The following is a 16,503-nucleotide window of genomic DNA, read 5'->3' as shown; positions in this document are numbered from 1 at the left end:
GGTTCATTTGAGATGCTAACAGACGCTTATGCTGGGCGAGGTCCTTTGCCGAACTGACACTGAGGGCTGCAGAATGGTGCAGTGTATTCAAGCCCCCTGCCTCAAGAACTGGCCTAACCCCCCCCCCTTTCATCGCCACCACAGCTTCACTGCAACACCCCCCCCCCCTTTACTGCCACTACCCCCCCTTTACCACAACCCCCCGCCCCACCCCCCCCACCTGAGGAGCAGAGAAACAGCACGACAGCAGTGACTCATCCCTAAGCCTGAAGCCACGTTACGGCTGCATGCTCCTCTGCGCAGAGAGTGCAGCCTGAATGCCGTCGGGCTCCGCCCCCCCCCCCCCCCCCCGGCGGTGCAGTGATTCACCCAGGTCCTCGGGTAGAACGATGAGCCTGTCACCTCCCCCCTTTCAACACTACTATTCAATTAAGTGCCATGCTAATTGAGTCATCAGCGCACCCCCCCTCCCCCAGCCACCCCTCGCTGGAGAGGACAGGTTTAAATCGCTCCCTCAGAATAAAGGGCTGGCCCTCATCGCCAAGCAACGGCGGCTTTTCAAGCGCCGCTCCGCCGTCGCCGCGGTTATCGCTCCATTACCGCGCGCGGCCAATAACGGCCGCTCGGCGGCAGCCGGCGGCGAAGCTTTCTGAAACCGCGTCGGCACTGCGGAGGCTTCGGCGGCGGTTGCAGGTTTGACTCTTAGATTGGGGCACTGCCGCCGGCACCGCCCACCAAAGCACTTAGCCTGAATTCCCTTCAGTGCTATACGGTACATACACGCAGCGAGGGTTTCTGTTGGCAAGAGCATCTACTAAATGTAGACATAATTCCAATAAAATGATATTTTTGTTTATTCACACATTGGTCAGCATGTGTATCATGACAGTGAGTACTGTAACACAAAAATAAATTTTATACATGACATTTAGACATAAATATTTAATATATGAGTGTGTTTGGGCACACTCCCAGTTTTTCCCCTAGTCCAGGGGTGGGCAACTCCGGCCCTGGAGGGCTGGTGTGTATGCAGGTTTCTGTTTCCACCAGTTACCCTGGCTAAATGAGCGAACTGGTTGTACACACCAACACTGGTTCGCTGGTTCGATTAGGCCACAGGAAAACATTTCACATAGGGACACAAGAACAGCCTTCGGCTGTCATTCATGCGCTGATCAAGACAAGGCTAAAATATCAGATGGCGTTAAATGTTGGGGGTAGTTACGTGATTAAGGCCAGAAGTTGGCAGGGAAACCAGAAACAGATACGTTGCCCACCTCTGCCCTGGCTCACTCTCCCTTTCTCTTTCTCTTCCTCTTTCCTCCTTCCTCCCATCTTTTTTTCCTCTGGCGGCCGCTTATTCAAGCAAGACACCAGGACGTCCCCGTCCCAGCCCAAACTGGACCTCCACGTCATCCCCGTGTGGAAGAAGGGCATCACGGGGAAGGGCGTGGTCATCACCGTGCTGGACGACGGGCTGGAGTGGAACCACACGGACATCTACCCCAACTACGTACGTAAGAGCGCCCCATCGCGCAGTAATCTACAAGGGGAGGGCGGGGGGTTCCACACGGACAGCGTCTGGCCAAGCGGTGATCCGCCAAGCTACAAGGGGGGTGGGATTTGGGGGTCGGGGCAGAGGGGAACCACACAGACATCTACCCCAACTACGTACGTAAGAGTGCCCCCGCCGCGCAGTAGTTCGTCAAGCCACAAGTGGGAGTGGGGGTGGGGGTGGGATTAGAGGGACATGCCCCATGTCCATATAGCGGGTACAGCCTCTGCCAGAGAAATGACTGGCATTATTCTCCAAACAAACACACAGCAATGCTGGAGATTTGTCCAAATATCATTCACATTTATCAACCGCTTTATTCCCTGGAAGGAAAAAAAATGAACGGAACATTTTCTGAGATTTTGGCGAGCATTGAATGATCATTTGTTAGCAGGGGTTCCGTTTTTCATCTTTTCATATTTTGCAGTACATAAGTAAAGCAGGTGGCAAATTTTAGGCGCCATTAATTCCTTACAAAAGAGCCCCCTGTGTGCGTGTTCTTGTGTCAGTCGGATCGAGCGTGATTTGTACCGTGCGCGAGCTCGTTTGTGCAAAACGAAAAACCTTACCATCTGCGGACAGCGTCACGACGTCGCGGGAGCGTTCTTCTCCTGTTTGATTGCGCGAGGTTGAAAAACCACAGCTGCGATTGCTGGTAAACAGCGCCGGTCGATGTAAACAGAGCCGGGAAAATCAGTCTGGTGTAGCCAGTCAGTCAGTCGCCTGCCAGGCGAGGTGGAAAAGCGAGCGATCGCAATGACGGCTTCGGAAGCTTGTCTTCTGTAATTAAACTGGCTAATTAAAAAGGCTTCAGTCGAGTGAGTCACAGTCGAGCTGAATCCGGTCTCTCTTGCGTACAGTTGCACACAAATGTATTCGCAAGACCATTCCAAATTGAAGCGTGCAGTGTTATTATTATTATTATTATTATTATTATTTTTCATTTTAATCAACATTGCTCGCGTTTCTACATTCTGACTTCATTTCCCTTTTTTATTTCCCATTTGATAAGGCTGATGTAATCTTGCCTCCAATATAGCCATGACAGGAAAACAACACTGATATGCAAGCCTTTTAATCTGGTTGTGTTGGCTTATTTAAGATATTTTTTGTGATAATACTGATTTATTATATTTCCAAACTCATCAAAAATCCAAACAAGCATATTTTATCATCACCTCCCAAATAGGCCAACGTAGAGATGGTATGGAGATGGCTTAAAGTGTTTATGACTTGAGGTGAGTCGTAAGCGTATAGGCTACTTTTAAAGGAGAGTGGCCATGTAAATACATTATACTGATTTGCTGGTAATTATTTTATAATTTTGTTAAATATTTCCATAATACAATGGGAATAAGGACAATAACTTCCTCTGCTCTGTTTGTGTTTCCTTGTTTATCTGGTTCTGTTTATATTTAATTTTTAGTCTATATTTTTATGGAAATATTCTGCATATCAATATGTCATATGTTTTTAGTAAAAATTTAGGAAGTATCTACAAATGTCATTTCCACCAATCGACAGTATTTATCTCATAGGATGGTATGGATACTGCATGGGATTGAACGCTCCGACTAAAAGCTTTTGACTATGAACTCGCATACGGAAGCGGTCCCTTTTATTCCGAAATTAAATGTTTGTGTGAGCTATGGATGCAGCGGGGAGTCAGGTATACAGAACGAAAACCAAGCCGCAAAAGCGGTGATGTGAAATTCCTGCTCCCCATATATAGAACGAGGCTTAGCAAACGCGTGGCATTTCACACAGGCTCGAGCGCCGACATCCAGGGAGCAGAGCTCCGTGCGCGTCTGCCGTCGCCAAGACGAGCAGCTTTCAGTGGAAAATCAAACCGGCTGACGAAGGTAGATTCCATTATCTTGCCTGGCTGGAGACATTAGCGGCGTTTCGAGGCGCGGTGAGCGTAATTGCCGGCAATCGTGTTTGCGACAGGAATACGCTCGGGAGAGCCAGAGGGACTCAACCTCGCCGCGTGACTGCTGGAGGGCGGGGGTGACGTCATCCTCCCCTTATTCATTTTATGACCCAAACACCATCTCCAGAAATTGTATTGCCTTGGATCACATTGAGTCACGCTATAGCTAATTTTTACAATGCTAGGTTTTATAACATATTTATTCCTCTATTCTTTCCATCTCTCTCTCTCTCTCTCTCTCTCTCTCCCTCCCTCTCTCCCTCCACTCATTTTAGCTCAAATTAATGTTTCCGCTGGGCTACCTTTGTCACTGGTCCATAAACCAGCTGTTTACAACAGAAAAGACACTCAGTTAAGTCATTGTATATTATTTGCCCTTGTTTAGGATCCGGCAGCAAGTTATGACTTCAACGACAACGACCCTGATCCGTTTCCCAGATACGACTCGACCAATGAGAACAAGTGAGTCACATTTCTCAAAATCCAGTCCTGGAGGGGCGACAGCGCCTATATCTGCTGGTTTTCTGCTGTGATTCGAGCCTTCTCGCTGTGAGGCGACAGTGCTACCCACTGCACCACCGTGCCATCCTCGTGTCCATATCAGGGATACTCATTGGCCAATACCCACAAGGCATCCATTTATACAGCTGGATATATACTGAAGCAATGCAGGTTAAGTACCTTGCCCACTAGGACACTGCCGTTGTACCCTTGAGCAAGGTACCTAATCTGCATTGCTTCAGTATATATCCAATACTACTAGCCTCCAGGGCCAGATTTCAGTATCCCTGGACTGTATAATCTGTGTAAAGAGCCTACTGCCCCCCCCCCACAGTTTCCCTCATTTCACTGTACTGCATGAATGGGCCTTTAATGAAAGATTACTTGACATGGAAAATGAACTTCAGCCTTCTTCGTTACCCTGTGCGCAAAGATGGGCTCTGCCTCACGCAGAGAGGGAACAACACTGAAAACACTGCTAATTTAAGAAACAGCGCGACGGTATGAGGCTTTTGTCGCCCTCCCGTCATTTATCGTCCCAAACTGGAACGCTTAAGGATGGTAATTACCACTGAGCCCGGCGGAGGAGAGCGGATTTAGAATTGAGCCGACGAGTGATTTCGTGTCTCCATTAAAAAATGTTATGCAACTATCCGAACACAGAAACACAGAAAGTTTCACAGTATCTGAAACCAAGATAAAGATGCAGATCATACTCACTGATGACTCAAACTCGTGGGCTGGGACTTGGAGACAAGCACAACGCAGTTATTTCTGTTTATCAAACAATATGGAAAACGCTCCATTCTACATTCCCCTCAGTGATTCTGTCCATTTGGTATCCACCATCAACGTAATTCTCACTGAGTTCAAACTGCCTTTTGCAATTGTTTATAATGTTATTTGTACAGAATTTGGTTTTCATCACACCTGGACAGTGTAAGTAAAAATCTGGAGAAAAAAAACCCAAAATAAAACCCTAATTGAATAAATGTAAGAACTCCAGCCATGGTTGTGTGGGTGTGGTCATCATGCTCAACACCGCCCGATGTGCAGCGCCTTCTCTCAGCTTTCAGTTTGAAATGTTTTCTGCACACGCAGATATTAAAATATAATGCTTCCTTTGCCCTGAGCTCATTTTCTGCCTATTCAGTATATGGTTAATTTTTTTAAAGCATTGTGTGTTTTTATTTTCTTTTAAATTCAGTTTTTTTAAGCCATGGTAACCATGGCTGGGGATTGTATAATAGACGAATGGGGCTTCTACAGGAGTGCTTATCCTAGTTATTTATTTATTTTTTTATTTATTTATTTATTTTTGCACAGAGACCACAGAGACTTATTCTGATAAATAACTGAAAAAAGCTGGGGTGGGTGTGTAGTATAGGCGGCTGTAGGATGTTGGTGGCCCTAAAGAAGAATGAACTGTGGGAACTGATTGTGCCGGGCGGGGTTGTTGGTGGAAGAACAAAATGAGTTCTGCAAACTTCAAATGTGTTTCAATAAAATATTTAAAAAACATTTAAGGCCTGAATTGTGTGGCCTGTGGATATTTGTGGCCTTAAATGATAGCAGGGAGTGTTTATGCCGGCAGTCGGCCCGGTAGGGAACTGCGATTGTTATTCTGTGGGTTGCAGGTTCACCTCCCAAGTGGGGCATAGCCTTTACAGCCCCAAGTCTTGAGCAAGGCACTTAAAGCTGAATTGCTTCCATTTTTATCTGTGTGTACAAATGGAGGCTGTCTTTGTCGCTCTAAATAAGAGATTCTGCGACATGCCTAAAAATATAAAGAAAACAGGTGAACCGTATTTATTCATAATTGTTATTTTCGGTGAAAATGTTTGATTGAAAAGTAAAAGGTGTCTCTGTGGTGAATTGACTGGTGATGGCATCAATACCGTTTAATGCCACATCTCTCTCCTGTTATCGCTGACAATGGGTGCAACTTACTCATGTTTCTCCGCTTTAATTGACGAGACACCTGAGAACAGAGCAGAACGTGTCGTAGCACACACACACACACACCACAGACGCACGCATACACACACACACACACACGCACACACACACAGTGCACACACACATACACACACAGTTCACACACCCACCAACAGCCCTGCCAGAAACACTCTTTTGTTCAGGCGTTATATCTCGAGTGCTCGTGTCTCCACTTGTGTGATTCCGACTGCCAAATAGACCTTTCACACATCCAGCAGAATGGAAATAAACAGGCAGAGAGAGAGAGTGGTAATTTACGGTCATGGTGGCTCACAGAACAGCTTCAGAACTGCGTCAAATCATTATCTGAAATACTTTAACCCTTCAAACGCCAGCAATAGCTCTGCAAACAACTGCCAATTTTGAAGAAGACATTTGTTTTTACCTATATTTAGAATCACATTGTGATTTCAAGTGTCGTTGAAAATGTGCAGGATCTGCAGTTGTGTCTCACAGTTTGCCAGCACTGGTCTGACCCAGGTCTGAAAAGACTTGTGATCCATTTTCACAACTCTATGAACTGCAATTATGGACATTATTGAGCACAGGAATCTACCTGATAACTGATTAATTTCAATTGTGTTTTCTCTGAATAAAATATGAAAGCTCCCATTATGTCAAGCCAAAAACAAGAAAAAAACAAAAAAAAAAACAAAACCAAATCGAAATTTAAGTTAAAAAAAAGAAAAGAAAAAGAAAGCGTGACTCATGACTGCAGTGAAGCTGTGGGCTCTGTGTCGCTCCTCAAGTGCTTTTGTTTAATAATGAGCCGAGCCTTTCACCAGGCCACGGACACCTGCTGTGTCCCAGTAGAGTACCGCCCGAAACACACCCACACCGCTAGCGGCTTCGCCCTCCGCCATCTGAGCTTCACGCTGCCCTGCTCTGAGTCAGGCTTCGAGGAAAAGCTGTTTTTGCTGTTTTTGAGTTTTTTTTCCATACACATTGGATAGGTGCTGTCGATAGATAGATTGATAGTTTTTCCCATCCACATTGGATAGGTACTGTAGATACATAGATAGATAGACGAACAGATAAATAGATAGATCGATAGACGGATGATGGATAGATGGGTAGATGGATGGATAGATAGATAGATAGATAGATAGACAAAGTCTTTCCCATACACATTGGATAGGCACTGTAGATAGATGGATAGATAGACAGACAGATAGATAGATAGATTGATAGGCAAATGATGGATAGATGGGTAGATGGATGGATAGATAGATAGACAGATAGATAGATCAATAGACGGATGATGGATAGATGGGTAGATGGATGGATAGATAGATAGACAGATAGATAGATCAATAGACGGATGATGGATAGATGGGTAGATGGATGGATAGATAGATAGATAGATAGATAGGCGAATGATGGGTAGATGGGTAGATGGATGGATAGATAGACAGATGGATAGATAGATAGATCGATAGACGGATGATGGATAGATGGGTAGATGGATGGATGGATAGATAGGTGGATTTTAGTTTTGTTTGTGCTGCTACCCTACTGTGTTTACTGCTCGATTCTCGTTATCAGCATTCAGACATTAAGCGATCATTCCGCTCAAGGCTTGCCGCTCAGACGTTTCCTTTTTTTCTGCTCGTGCGTTTTACGTTTTTCACTCCCATTTTTTTTTTGTCTTGTTTTGTTTGTTTTTCCCATTCAGGCACGGGACCAGATGTGCTGGGGAAATCGCCATGCAGGCCGACAACAACAAGTGTGGCGTGGGAGTGGCTTACAACTCCAAGGTTGGAGGTAAGAGCTTGTTAAAAAAAAAAAAAAAAGATTTATTTACACCCAGCCTACACGTGCTAGCTTTGGGTCATCCACTGCTGTTTCACTGCCCAGTTTCTGGGGTGAGGTAAAACATAACTGAGCCATTTTAACATTTACATTGTTGAGGAACCTAAGAAAGAGCTTTGGACTAATTAATGCTAAAAATATGAAGGAAATGGACATCCTTATTAAAAGCAAATAAATAATCTCCGAACTGGAATGATCATTTTAAGAGGATAAATAACTCTTTGTGGACTTCCAAGTGCTGCCGGCATTAGATGGAATATACAGACTTATTAACAAAATGCTTTTTTGAGGGGCTGTTTTTTTTTCTGGTGGATTTGGGTCATGGCAGCAGAAGCCTGGCTGAGATTTCAGAATGAATAAATATAAATAAATTAGGGATTAAGACTGAAAGGTACAGAGCAGATTAGAGCAGATGCTGTGGCATCCAGAAGCCCACAGCCCTGTCACATGACCCCTGTCACACTGCTGAATATGGAGATACAGGTTCCTGGGTGTGGCGGGCATGGAGAGAAGGAGGAAGGGGTCTGGTAGAAAAGGAGGAGGGAACAGCAAGGGTGGGGGGGGGGGGGGGCTTAGTACAAACTCAATCTGATCACAATCATGAAATTCACAATCACGCTAAATAAAAGCAGTTTATGGAAATATCACTGAACTCATGCTCTCAGATATCACTGCATCACACTAGCGTATGGACCATCAGCATAACTGACATGACGACAGATTGTGTAGTCAATGTATGCCGTATGCGGATAGTATATTGGTCAGAGAGGGAAGCACTGAAAAAAATGTCCCCAAGCAAGTTAATGCATATTTGAATATTATTGGCCACATGTCCACATTTGTCCGCATTTGGGTCACGTCCCCAGGGTTTAGCGATCAGCTCAGTTCCACGCCCATCGGACTGTCTGCTGAACTGCCTGTGCAGAAAGCCAGCCAGGCGGGCTGTCTGGTTTGCCTGCCTACCTGATTTGCACACACCCCTGCCCAACACCACCCCACTTAATGAAATTACAGCAAAGGGCTGCGTCCGTGTCCTGGTATGTCTGAGCATAAGAGGATCGGGCTGAATATTGGGCCCTCTCAGGACATATTGGTCCTCAGGTAGATCATATAAATATCTTTGTGAATCAGAGAAGGGTTTTTTTTAAAAAACCTGTGCATTACTCTCCTCTCTCATGCTGTTGTCTGATTTCTCCTCCACTTGTAATATTTTCCATACGCTTCTGCTCAGTCACTTCTAATGGATCTGATGGGCCTTTACATTACATTACATTGCAGGCATTTAGCAGGCACTTTTATCCAGAGTGAATTGCACAGCTTTTACATAGCACTTACATTGCATCCATTTATATGGCTGTATACTGTATATACTGAAGCAATGCAGGTTAAGTACCTTGCTCAAGGGTACAAGGACAGTGGCCTGGGAATCGAACCTGTGACCTTTAGGTTACAAGACCAGTTCCTTACCCGTTATACTCCACTGTTGCCCACTGCTTACTGTGAAGTATATGCATAATAAGATCAGTAATTGGTGGGCAGTGTCCGAGCCCAGTGCTAACATATGCTAACTGATGGAAGCACATATGTTCTGCTGTTGCCAAACCTGGCTGTCGTGGAACAGGCTGATGGAAGTCCACCTGGAACCAGTGGATTTGGGTGGCATAGTGGTTGGGGCTTGTAACTCAAAAATTTTGGGTTCGAAGAAACAATGATGGCAGCCATTGTGCCTCTGAGCAAGGCACTCTAACGGAATTGCTTAATTAAAAATATCCGGCTGTATAAATGGATTGTATCGTATGTAAAAATAAAAAAGCAATCTGTGTCAGTCACTCTGGATAAGAGCACCTGCGACATGCTAAAATGTAATGTTGTTTCGGCTCTGGTGCTATGGAGAGTATGGAGGGTGCTTGTGTCAGGTGCTTGTTTCAGTTCAACTTCATTTCAATTCATAAATATAACTGAAATTCCAGTTCATAAATTTGAAAAGCCCTAACAGTGGGGGCAGCAACAGGGAATTGGCCTAATAACTTAAGGGTTGCAGGTTCAATTCTAAGGTAGGACACTTCTGTTGTACCCTTGAGCAAGGTACTTAACCTGAATTGCTTCAGTAAAATATCCAGCCATATAAATGGATTCTGTGTAAAAATGCTAACGGTGTATATGTCACGCTGGATAAGAGCGTCTGCTAAATGCCTGAAATGTGATTAACTTTTACAGGCGCTTTTCAATACTTGAACTAAATTAATTTCATTTCATGAATAGGCTGAACTGAAATGGAATTCCCCCCCCACTCCCCCCCGTTTCTGGCTAGTGTAAGAGTGCGGGTTTCGGGTGCGATGAGCCCTGTTGTTGAACCCTTCTGTTCTCAGAACCTGGCCCGAGCCTTTTCCACCTGTCGTTGAGCCCTTTTCTGTTCGCCTCCGACCCCGCCCCCCCGCTCAGGTATCCGGATGCTGGATGGGATCGTGACGGACGCCATCGAGGCGAGCTCCATCGGCTTCAGCCCCGACCACGTGGACATCTACAGCGCCAGCTGGGGCCCCAACGACGACGGCAAGACGGTGGAGGGGCCCGGCCGGCTGGCCCAGAAGGCCTTCGAGTACGGCATCCAGAAGGTGAGGACCGGCGTCGTACCTGGCCACTTCTACGCCTGTTCTGGTCCATTTGGGAAATTAACTGAACTCGTTAGCTGGGATTTTCCCATTTCCGTTACTTTTCCAGCTCACAAGTTGCTGTTTTTTTGTGGTTACTTTCCTGAATTGGCTGGATGGGTTTTGGAGTTCAAAGGACGGGAGTGAGTGAGCTAGTTAACATCTGCTACAGGAAGTGATGTCACCCACTTGGAACTCCATTAAATGCCCTGTAAAAAATTTAAAGGTGTCTGTACTTAAAATATTAAGTAACCTGGCTGCCTGAAAATCTTGAATTAGGCGAACAATAAATCTTCAGTTCTTCATACTTCTTATGCATGAACTGTAAGAAGAAGTGTGAAGAACTGAAGATCCGTCCTCACAAAGATTCAGCACATTTAAAACAACTTTCAGTTGGGTACCATCTTACAGTCAGACTCAAGCATGTTGAAATCGAATGTCTCTCCCCCTTAGGACCCTAAATCACCGTCTGATGAAATTATCCTCACCTCTTTGTGCTTATTACACATCAGCTACCATTTAAGATTTTTAAAGCATGGGGCTGGTGCAAGTTTCACATCTTTACACAACTCTAATTTGAAGCCATTGGTACCATTGAAAACACCTGAAAACCCATTTAAAATGGATGGAAAACAAGGTAAATATCATGAATACTATATTTAAATGCAAAATAATATGTATGAGGTCATTTAAAAAAGAAAAATGTTCTCCCTAAGAAAAACATTCATGTATTAGACATTTTGTATGGCCATGGGTACAGATGCTAGTAGACATTTTTTTTGCTTCATTCAAAATCAATAAAACTCATGTCCCAACCTTTCTTCAAGCTGCTGAACACAACAGTAAAATTGCCTCAACCCTCAGACTTATCGTTTTCCTAACCCTAACCCTAGCTGAATCCAAATTTGAGCGCTAAACTCTAATTTGAAGCCATTGGTACCATTGAAAACACCTGAAAACCCATTTAAAATGGATGGAAAACAAAGTATATATCATGAATACTATAATTTAAATGCAAAATAATATGTATGAGGTCATTTAAAAAAGAAAAATATTCTCCCTAAGAAAAATATGCATGTATTAGATATTTTGTATGGTCATGGGTACACATGCTACTAGACAATTTTTTTGATTCATTCAAAATCAATAACAAACTCATGTCCCAACCTTTCTTCAAGCTGCTGAACACAACCATACACTTGCCTCAACCCTCAGACTTACCGTTTACCTAACCCTAACCCTACCTGAATCCTAATTTGAGCACTAAAGTCTAATTTGAAGCCATTGGTACCATTGAAAACACCTGAAAACCCATTTAAAATGGATGGAAAACAAGGTAAATATCATGAATACTATAATTTAAATGCAAATTCATGTATATGAGGTCATTTAAAAGACAAAAATGTTCTCCCTAAGAAAAACAAGCATGTATTAGACATTTTGTATGGTCATGGGTACACATGCTGCTAGACATTTTATTTGCTTCATTCAAAATCATTAAAACTCATGTCCCAACCTGTCTTCAAGCTGCTGAACACAACCGTGAACTTGCCTCAACCCTCAGACTTACCGTTTTCCTAACCCTAACCCTAGCTGAACCCTAATTTGAGCCCTTAACTCTAATTTGAAGCCATTGGTACCATTGAAAACACCTGAAAACCCATTTAAAATGGATGGAAAACAAGGTAAATATCATGAATACTATAATTTAAATGCAAAATCATATGTGAGGTCATTTAAAAAAGAAAAATGTTCTCCCTAAGAAAAACATGCATGTATTAGACATTTTGTATGGTCATGGGTACACATGCTACTAGACATTTTTTTCTTCATTCAAAATCATAAAACTCATGTCCCAACCTTCTTCAAGCTGCTGAACACAACCGTAAACTTGCCTCAACCCTCAGACTTACGTTTTCCTAACCCTAACCTAGCTGAACCCTAATTTGAGCCCTAAACTCTAATTTGAAGCCATTGGTACCATTGAAAACACCTGAAAACCCATTTAAAATGGATGGAAAACAAGGTAAATATCATGAATAATATAATTTAAATGCAAAATATATGTATGAGGTCATTTAAAAAGACAAAATGTTCTCCCTAAGAAAAACATGCATGTATTAGACATTTTGTATGGTCATGGGTACACATGCTACTAGACATTTTTTGCTTCATTCAAATCAATAAAACTCATGTCCCAACCTTTCTTCAAGCTGCTGAACACAACCGTAACTTGCCTCAACCCTCAGACTTACCGTTTTCCTAACCCTAACCCTAGCTGAACCCTAATTTGAGCCCTAAACTCTAATTTGAAGCCATTGGTACCATTGAAAACACCTGAAAACCCATTTAAAATGGATGGAAAACAAGGTAAATATCATGAATACTATATTTAAATGCAAAATAATAGTATGAGGTCATTTAAAAAAGAAAATGTTCTCCCTAAGAAAAACATGCATGTATTAGACATTTTGTATGGCCATGGGTACAATGCTAGCTAGACATTTTTTTGCTTCATTCAAAATCATTAAAACTCATGTCCCAACCTTCTTCAAGCTGCTGAACACAACCGTGAAACTTGCCTCAACCGTCAGACTTACCGTTTTCCTAACCCTAACCTAGCTGAACCCTAATTTGAGCCCTAAACTCTAATTTGAAGCCATTGGTACCATTGAAAACACCTGAAAACCCATTTAAAATGGATGGAAAACAAGGTAAATATCATGAATACTATAATTTAAATGCAAATCATATATATGAGGTCATTTAAAAAAGAAAAATGTTCTCCCTAAGAAAAACATTCATGTATTAGACATTTTGTATGGCCATGGGTACAGATGCTAGTAGACATTTTTTTTGCTTCATTCAAAATCATTAAAACTCATGTCCCAACCTTTCTTCAAGCTGCTGAACACAACCGTGAACTTGCCTCAACCCTCAGACTTACCGTTTTCCTAACCCTAACCCTAGCTGAACCCTAATTTGAGCCCTTAACTCTAATTTGAAGCCATTGGTACCATTGAAAACACCTGAAAACCCATTTAAAATGGATGGAAAACAAGGTAAATATCATGAATACTATATTTAAATGCAAAATAATATGTATGAGGTCATTTAAAAAAGAAAAATGTTCTCCCTAAGAAAAACATTCATGTATTAGACATTTTGTATGGCCATGGGTACAGATGCTAGTAGACATTTTTTTTGCTTCATTCAAAATCATTAAAACTCATGTCCCAACCTTTCTTCAAGCTGCTGAACACAACCGTGAACTTGCCTCAACCCTCAGACTTACCGTTTTCCTAACCCTAACCCTAGCTGAACCCTAATTTGAGCCCTTAACTCTAATTTGAAGCCATTGGTAACATTGAAAACACCTGAAAACCCATTTAAAATGGATGGAAAACAAGGTAAATATCATGAATACTACAATTTAAATGCAAAATCATATGTATGAGGTCATTTAAAAAAGAAAAATGTTCTCCCTAAGAAAAACATGCATGTATTAGACATTTTGTATGGCCATGGGTACAAATGCTAGTAGACATTTTTTTTGCTTCATTCAAAATCAATAAAACTCATGTCCCAACCTTTCTTCAAGCTGCTGAACACAACAGTAAAATTGCCTCAACCCTCAGACTTATCGTTTTCCTAACCCTAACCCTAGCTGAATCCAAATTTGAGCGCTAAACTCTAATTTGAAGCCATTGGTACCATTGAAAACACCTGAAAACCCATTTAAAATGGATGGAAAATAAGGTAAATATCATGAATAATATAATTTAAATGCAAAATAATATGTATGAGGTCATTTAAAAAACAAAAGTGTTCTCCCTAAGAAAAACATGCATGTATTAGACTTTTGTATGGCCATGTGTACAAATGCTAGTAGACATTTTTTTTGCTTCATTCAAAATCAATAAAACTCATGTCCCAACCTTTCTTCAAGCTGCTGAACACAACCGTGAACTTGCCTCAACCGTCAGACTTACCGTTTTTCTAACCCTAAGCCTAGCTGAATCCAAATTTGAGCGCTAAACTCTAATTTGAAGCCATTGGTACCATTGAAAACACCTGAAAACCCATTTAAAATGGATGGAAAATAAGGTAAATATCATGAATACTATAATTTAAATGCAAAATAATATGTATGAGGTCATTTAAAAAAGAAAAACGTTCTCCCTAAGAAAAACAAGCATGTATTAGACATTTTGTATGGTCATGGGTACACATGATACTAGACAATTTGTTTGGTTTATTCAAAATCAATAACAAACTCATTTCCCAACCTTTCTTTAAAGCATGGGGCTGGTGCAAGTTTCACATCTTTACACACCCTCAGAAATAAAGGTACAGTGGAGGTACATTTTTGTTTTTTAAGGAATACATTTCCCAAATGTACCCTGAAAGGCACATACTGTTCTTTCGTACTGATAAGCACCTTTTACTGGCAAACAAGGTACAAATGAATTATTAAACCCATGGCTAGTGGTACAGTTTTATGTACCTATTGGGTACCACCCCAATAGCAAGCATTGTTTTTAGGCACTTTTTTGGCACATTTTTTTTTCTGAGAGTACAAGTGCATGATGGGAAAATGTCTTCTCTGTCACCAGGGGCGGGGCGGAAAGGGTTCGATTTTTGTCTGGGCCTCCGGGAACGGGGGCAGGCAGGGGGACAACTGCGACTGCGACGGCTACACGGACAGCATCTACACCATCTCCATCAGCAGCGCCTCGCAGCAGGGCGTGTCCCCCTGGTACGCCGAGAAGTGCTCCTCCACCCTGGCCACCGCCTACAGCAGCGGCGACTACACCGACCAGAGAATCGTGAGCCTCTTCTCTACTGCCCTCGCCTGTTAATTTCAGCGTCCTCTCATTGTAATCTCACTGGTATCTCATTGTGACCTCACTGGGATCTCACAGTCCTCTCATTGTGACCTCACTGGGATCTCACGGTCCTCTCATTGTGACCTCACTGGGATCTCACACTGTCCAGGCCAGTCCTCATTGTGACCTCACTGGATCCTCACGTCTCTATTGTGACCTATGTCCTTTCATTGTGACCTCACTGGATCCACGTCTCATTGTCTCCTGATTCAGGTTCTCATTGTGAGCTCTGTCTCTGCATCTCAGACCTCACTGTCTCCGATTGTCTCTGTTATTCTGTCACCCTCACTCTGTTTCTGCCTTTATCAGAGTTTCTTTACTCTCTCTCATTTCTTTCTTTTCACCTCTTTGCTTTAGGAAGTATTTTACTTCTCTGTTAATTTAAGTCCTTTCATTAGTCTTTTATCCACTACTTTCATTCTGCGTCTTCCTTCTTCTCCGTCATCCCTTTTTCATGTGAGCTGTTGTGTTTTTTCTGCAGACCAGCGCAGACCTGCACAATGAATGCACAGAGACGCACACAGGAACGTCCGCCTCCGCCCCACTGGCTGCTGGGATATTCGCCCTGGCTCTGGAGCAAAAGTACGGAGGCACTTTTTTAAAATTGCCAAATGCAGGGTTTATCTACGGGCCTGCAGATGTGTCCACACATGATCTGTGGGCAGTTAGGACAGATATCAGAGCGGCCTTGTGATGTCGGTGTTTACCTCGTCCCAGTTTTGTGCAGAGATAGAGAATCCAGGTTCAGAAAGCTTTGTTCCAGTCCTGGATTTGCTAATTAGCGCAACAATTCTTCAGCCAGGAGGTAGATTAGCAAAATCAGCTGGCTGGAGTTCATGGGTGGAAGAAACACATGACAGGACTCTTTCTTTCTGTTCATGACACCTCTGGTTTTCTCATTTTTGACTCTGACGTGGGCTCTCCTCACAGTCCTGATCTGACCTGGAGGGACCTGCAGCACCTGGTGGTTTGGACCTCGGAGTTCGACCCACTGGCCAACAACCCCGGGTGGAAGAAGAACGGAGCCGGACTCATGGTGAACAGCCGATTCGGGTTCGGCCTCCTGAACGCCAAGGCCCTGGTGGACCTGGCCGACCCCAAGGTGTGGAAGCACGTGCCCGAGAAGAAGCAGTGCATCGTGAAGGACGAGACCTTCGAACCCAG

At 43.2% G+C, this 16,503-nt stretch overlaps 1 protein-coding gene across 1 annotated transcript in view; it reads left to right on the top strand.

Annotated features, from left to right (window-relative positions):
• Nucleotides 1–16,503, top strand: part of pcsk1 (proprotein convertase subtilisin/kexin type 1) — a 30,218-nt gene that overhangs the window by 9,266 nt on the left and 4,449 nt on the right. Inside the window, exons 4-10 of the mRNA XM_064307871.1 lie at nt 1,367–1,513; nt 3,874–3,950; nt 7,663–7,751; nt 10,242–10,414; nt 15,067–15,279; nt 15,821–15,921; nt 16,270–16,503. Of these exons, the coding sequence (XP_064163941.1) occupies nt 1,367–1,513; nt 3,874–3,950; nt 7,663–7,751; nt 10,242–10,414; nt 15,067–15,279; nt 15,821–15,921; nt 16,270–16,503 (1,034 nt within the window). The remainder of the gene's footprint in view (nt 1–1,366; nt 1,514–3,873; nt 3,951–7,662; nt 7,752–10,241; nt 10,415–15,066; nt 15,280–15,820; nt 15,922–16,269) is intronic.

The sequence above is a fragment of the Anguilla rostrata genome, chromosome 14, assembly GCF_018555375.3.
Source record: "Anguilla rostrata isolate EN2019 chromosome 14, ASM1855537v3, whole genome shotgun sequence".
In the NCBI taxonomy this organism is placed as follows: domain Eukaryota; kingdom Metazoa; phylum Chordata; class Actinopteri; order Anguilliformes; family Anguillidae; genus Anguilla; species Anguilla rostrata.
Note: the sequence above shows the minus strand (reverse complement) of the source record. Positions and strands in the feature narration are given on the sequence as shown.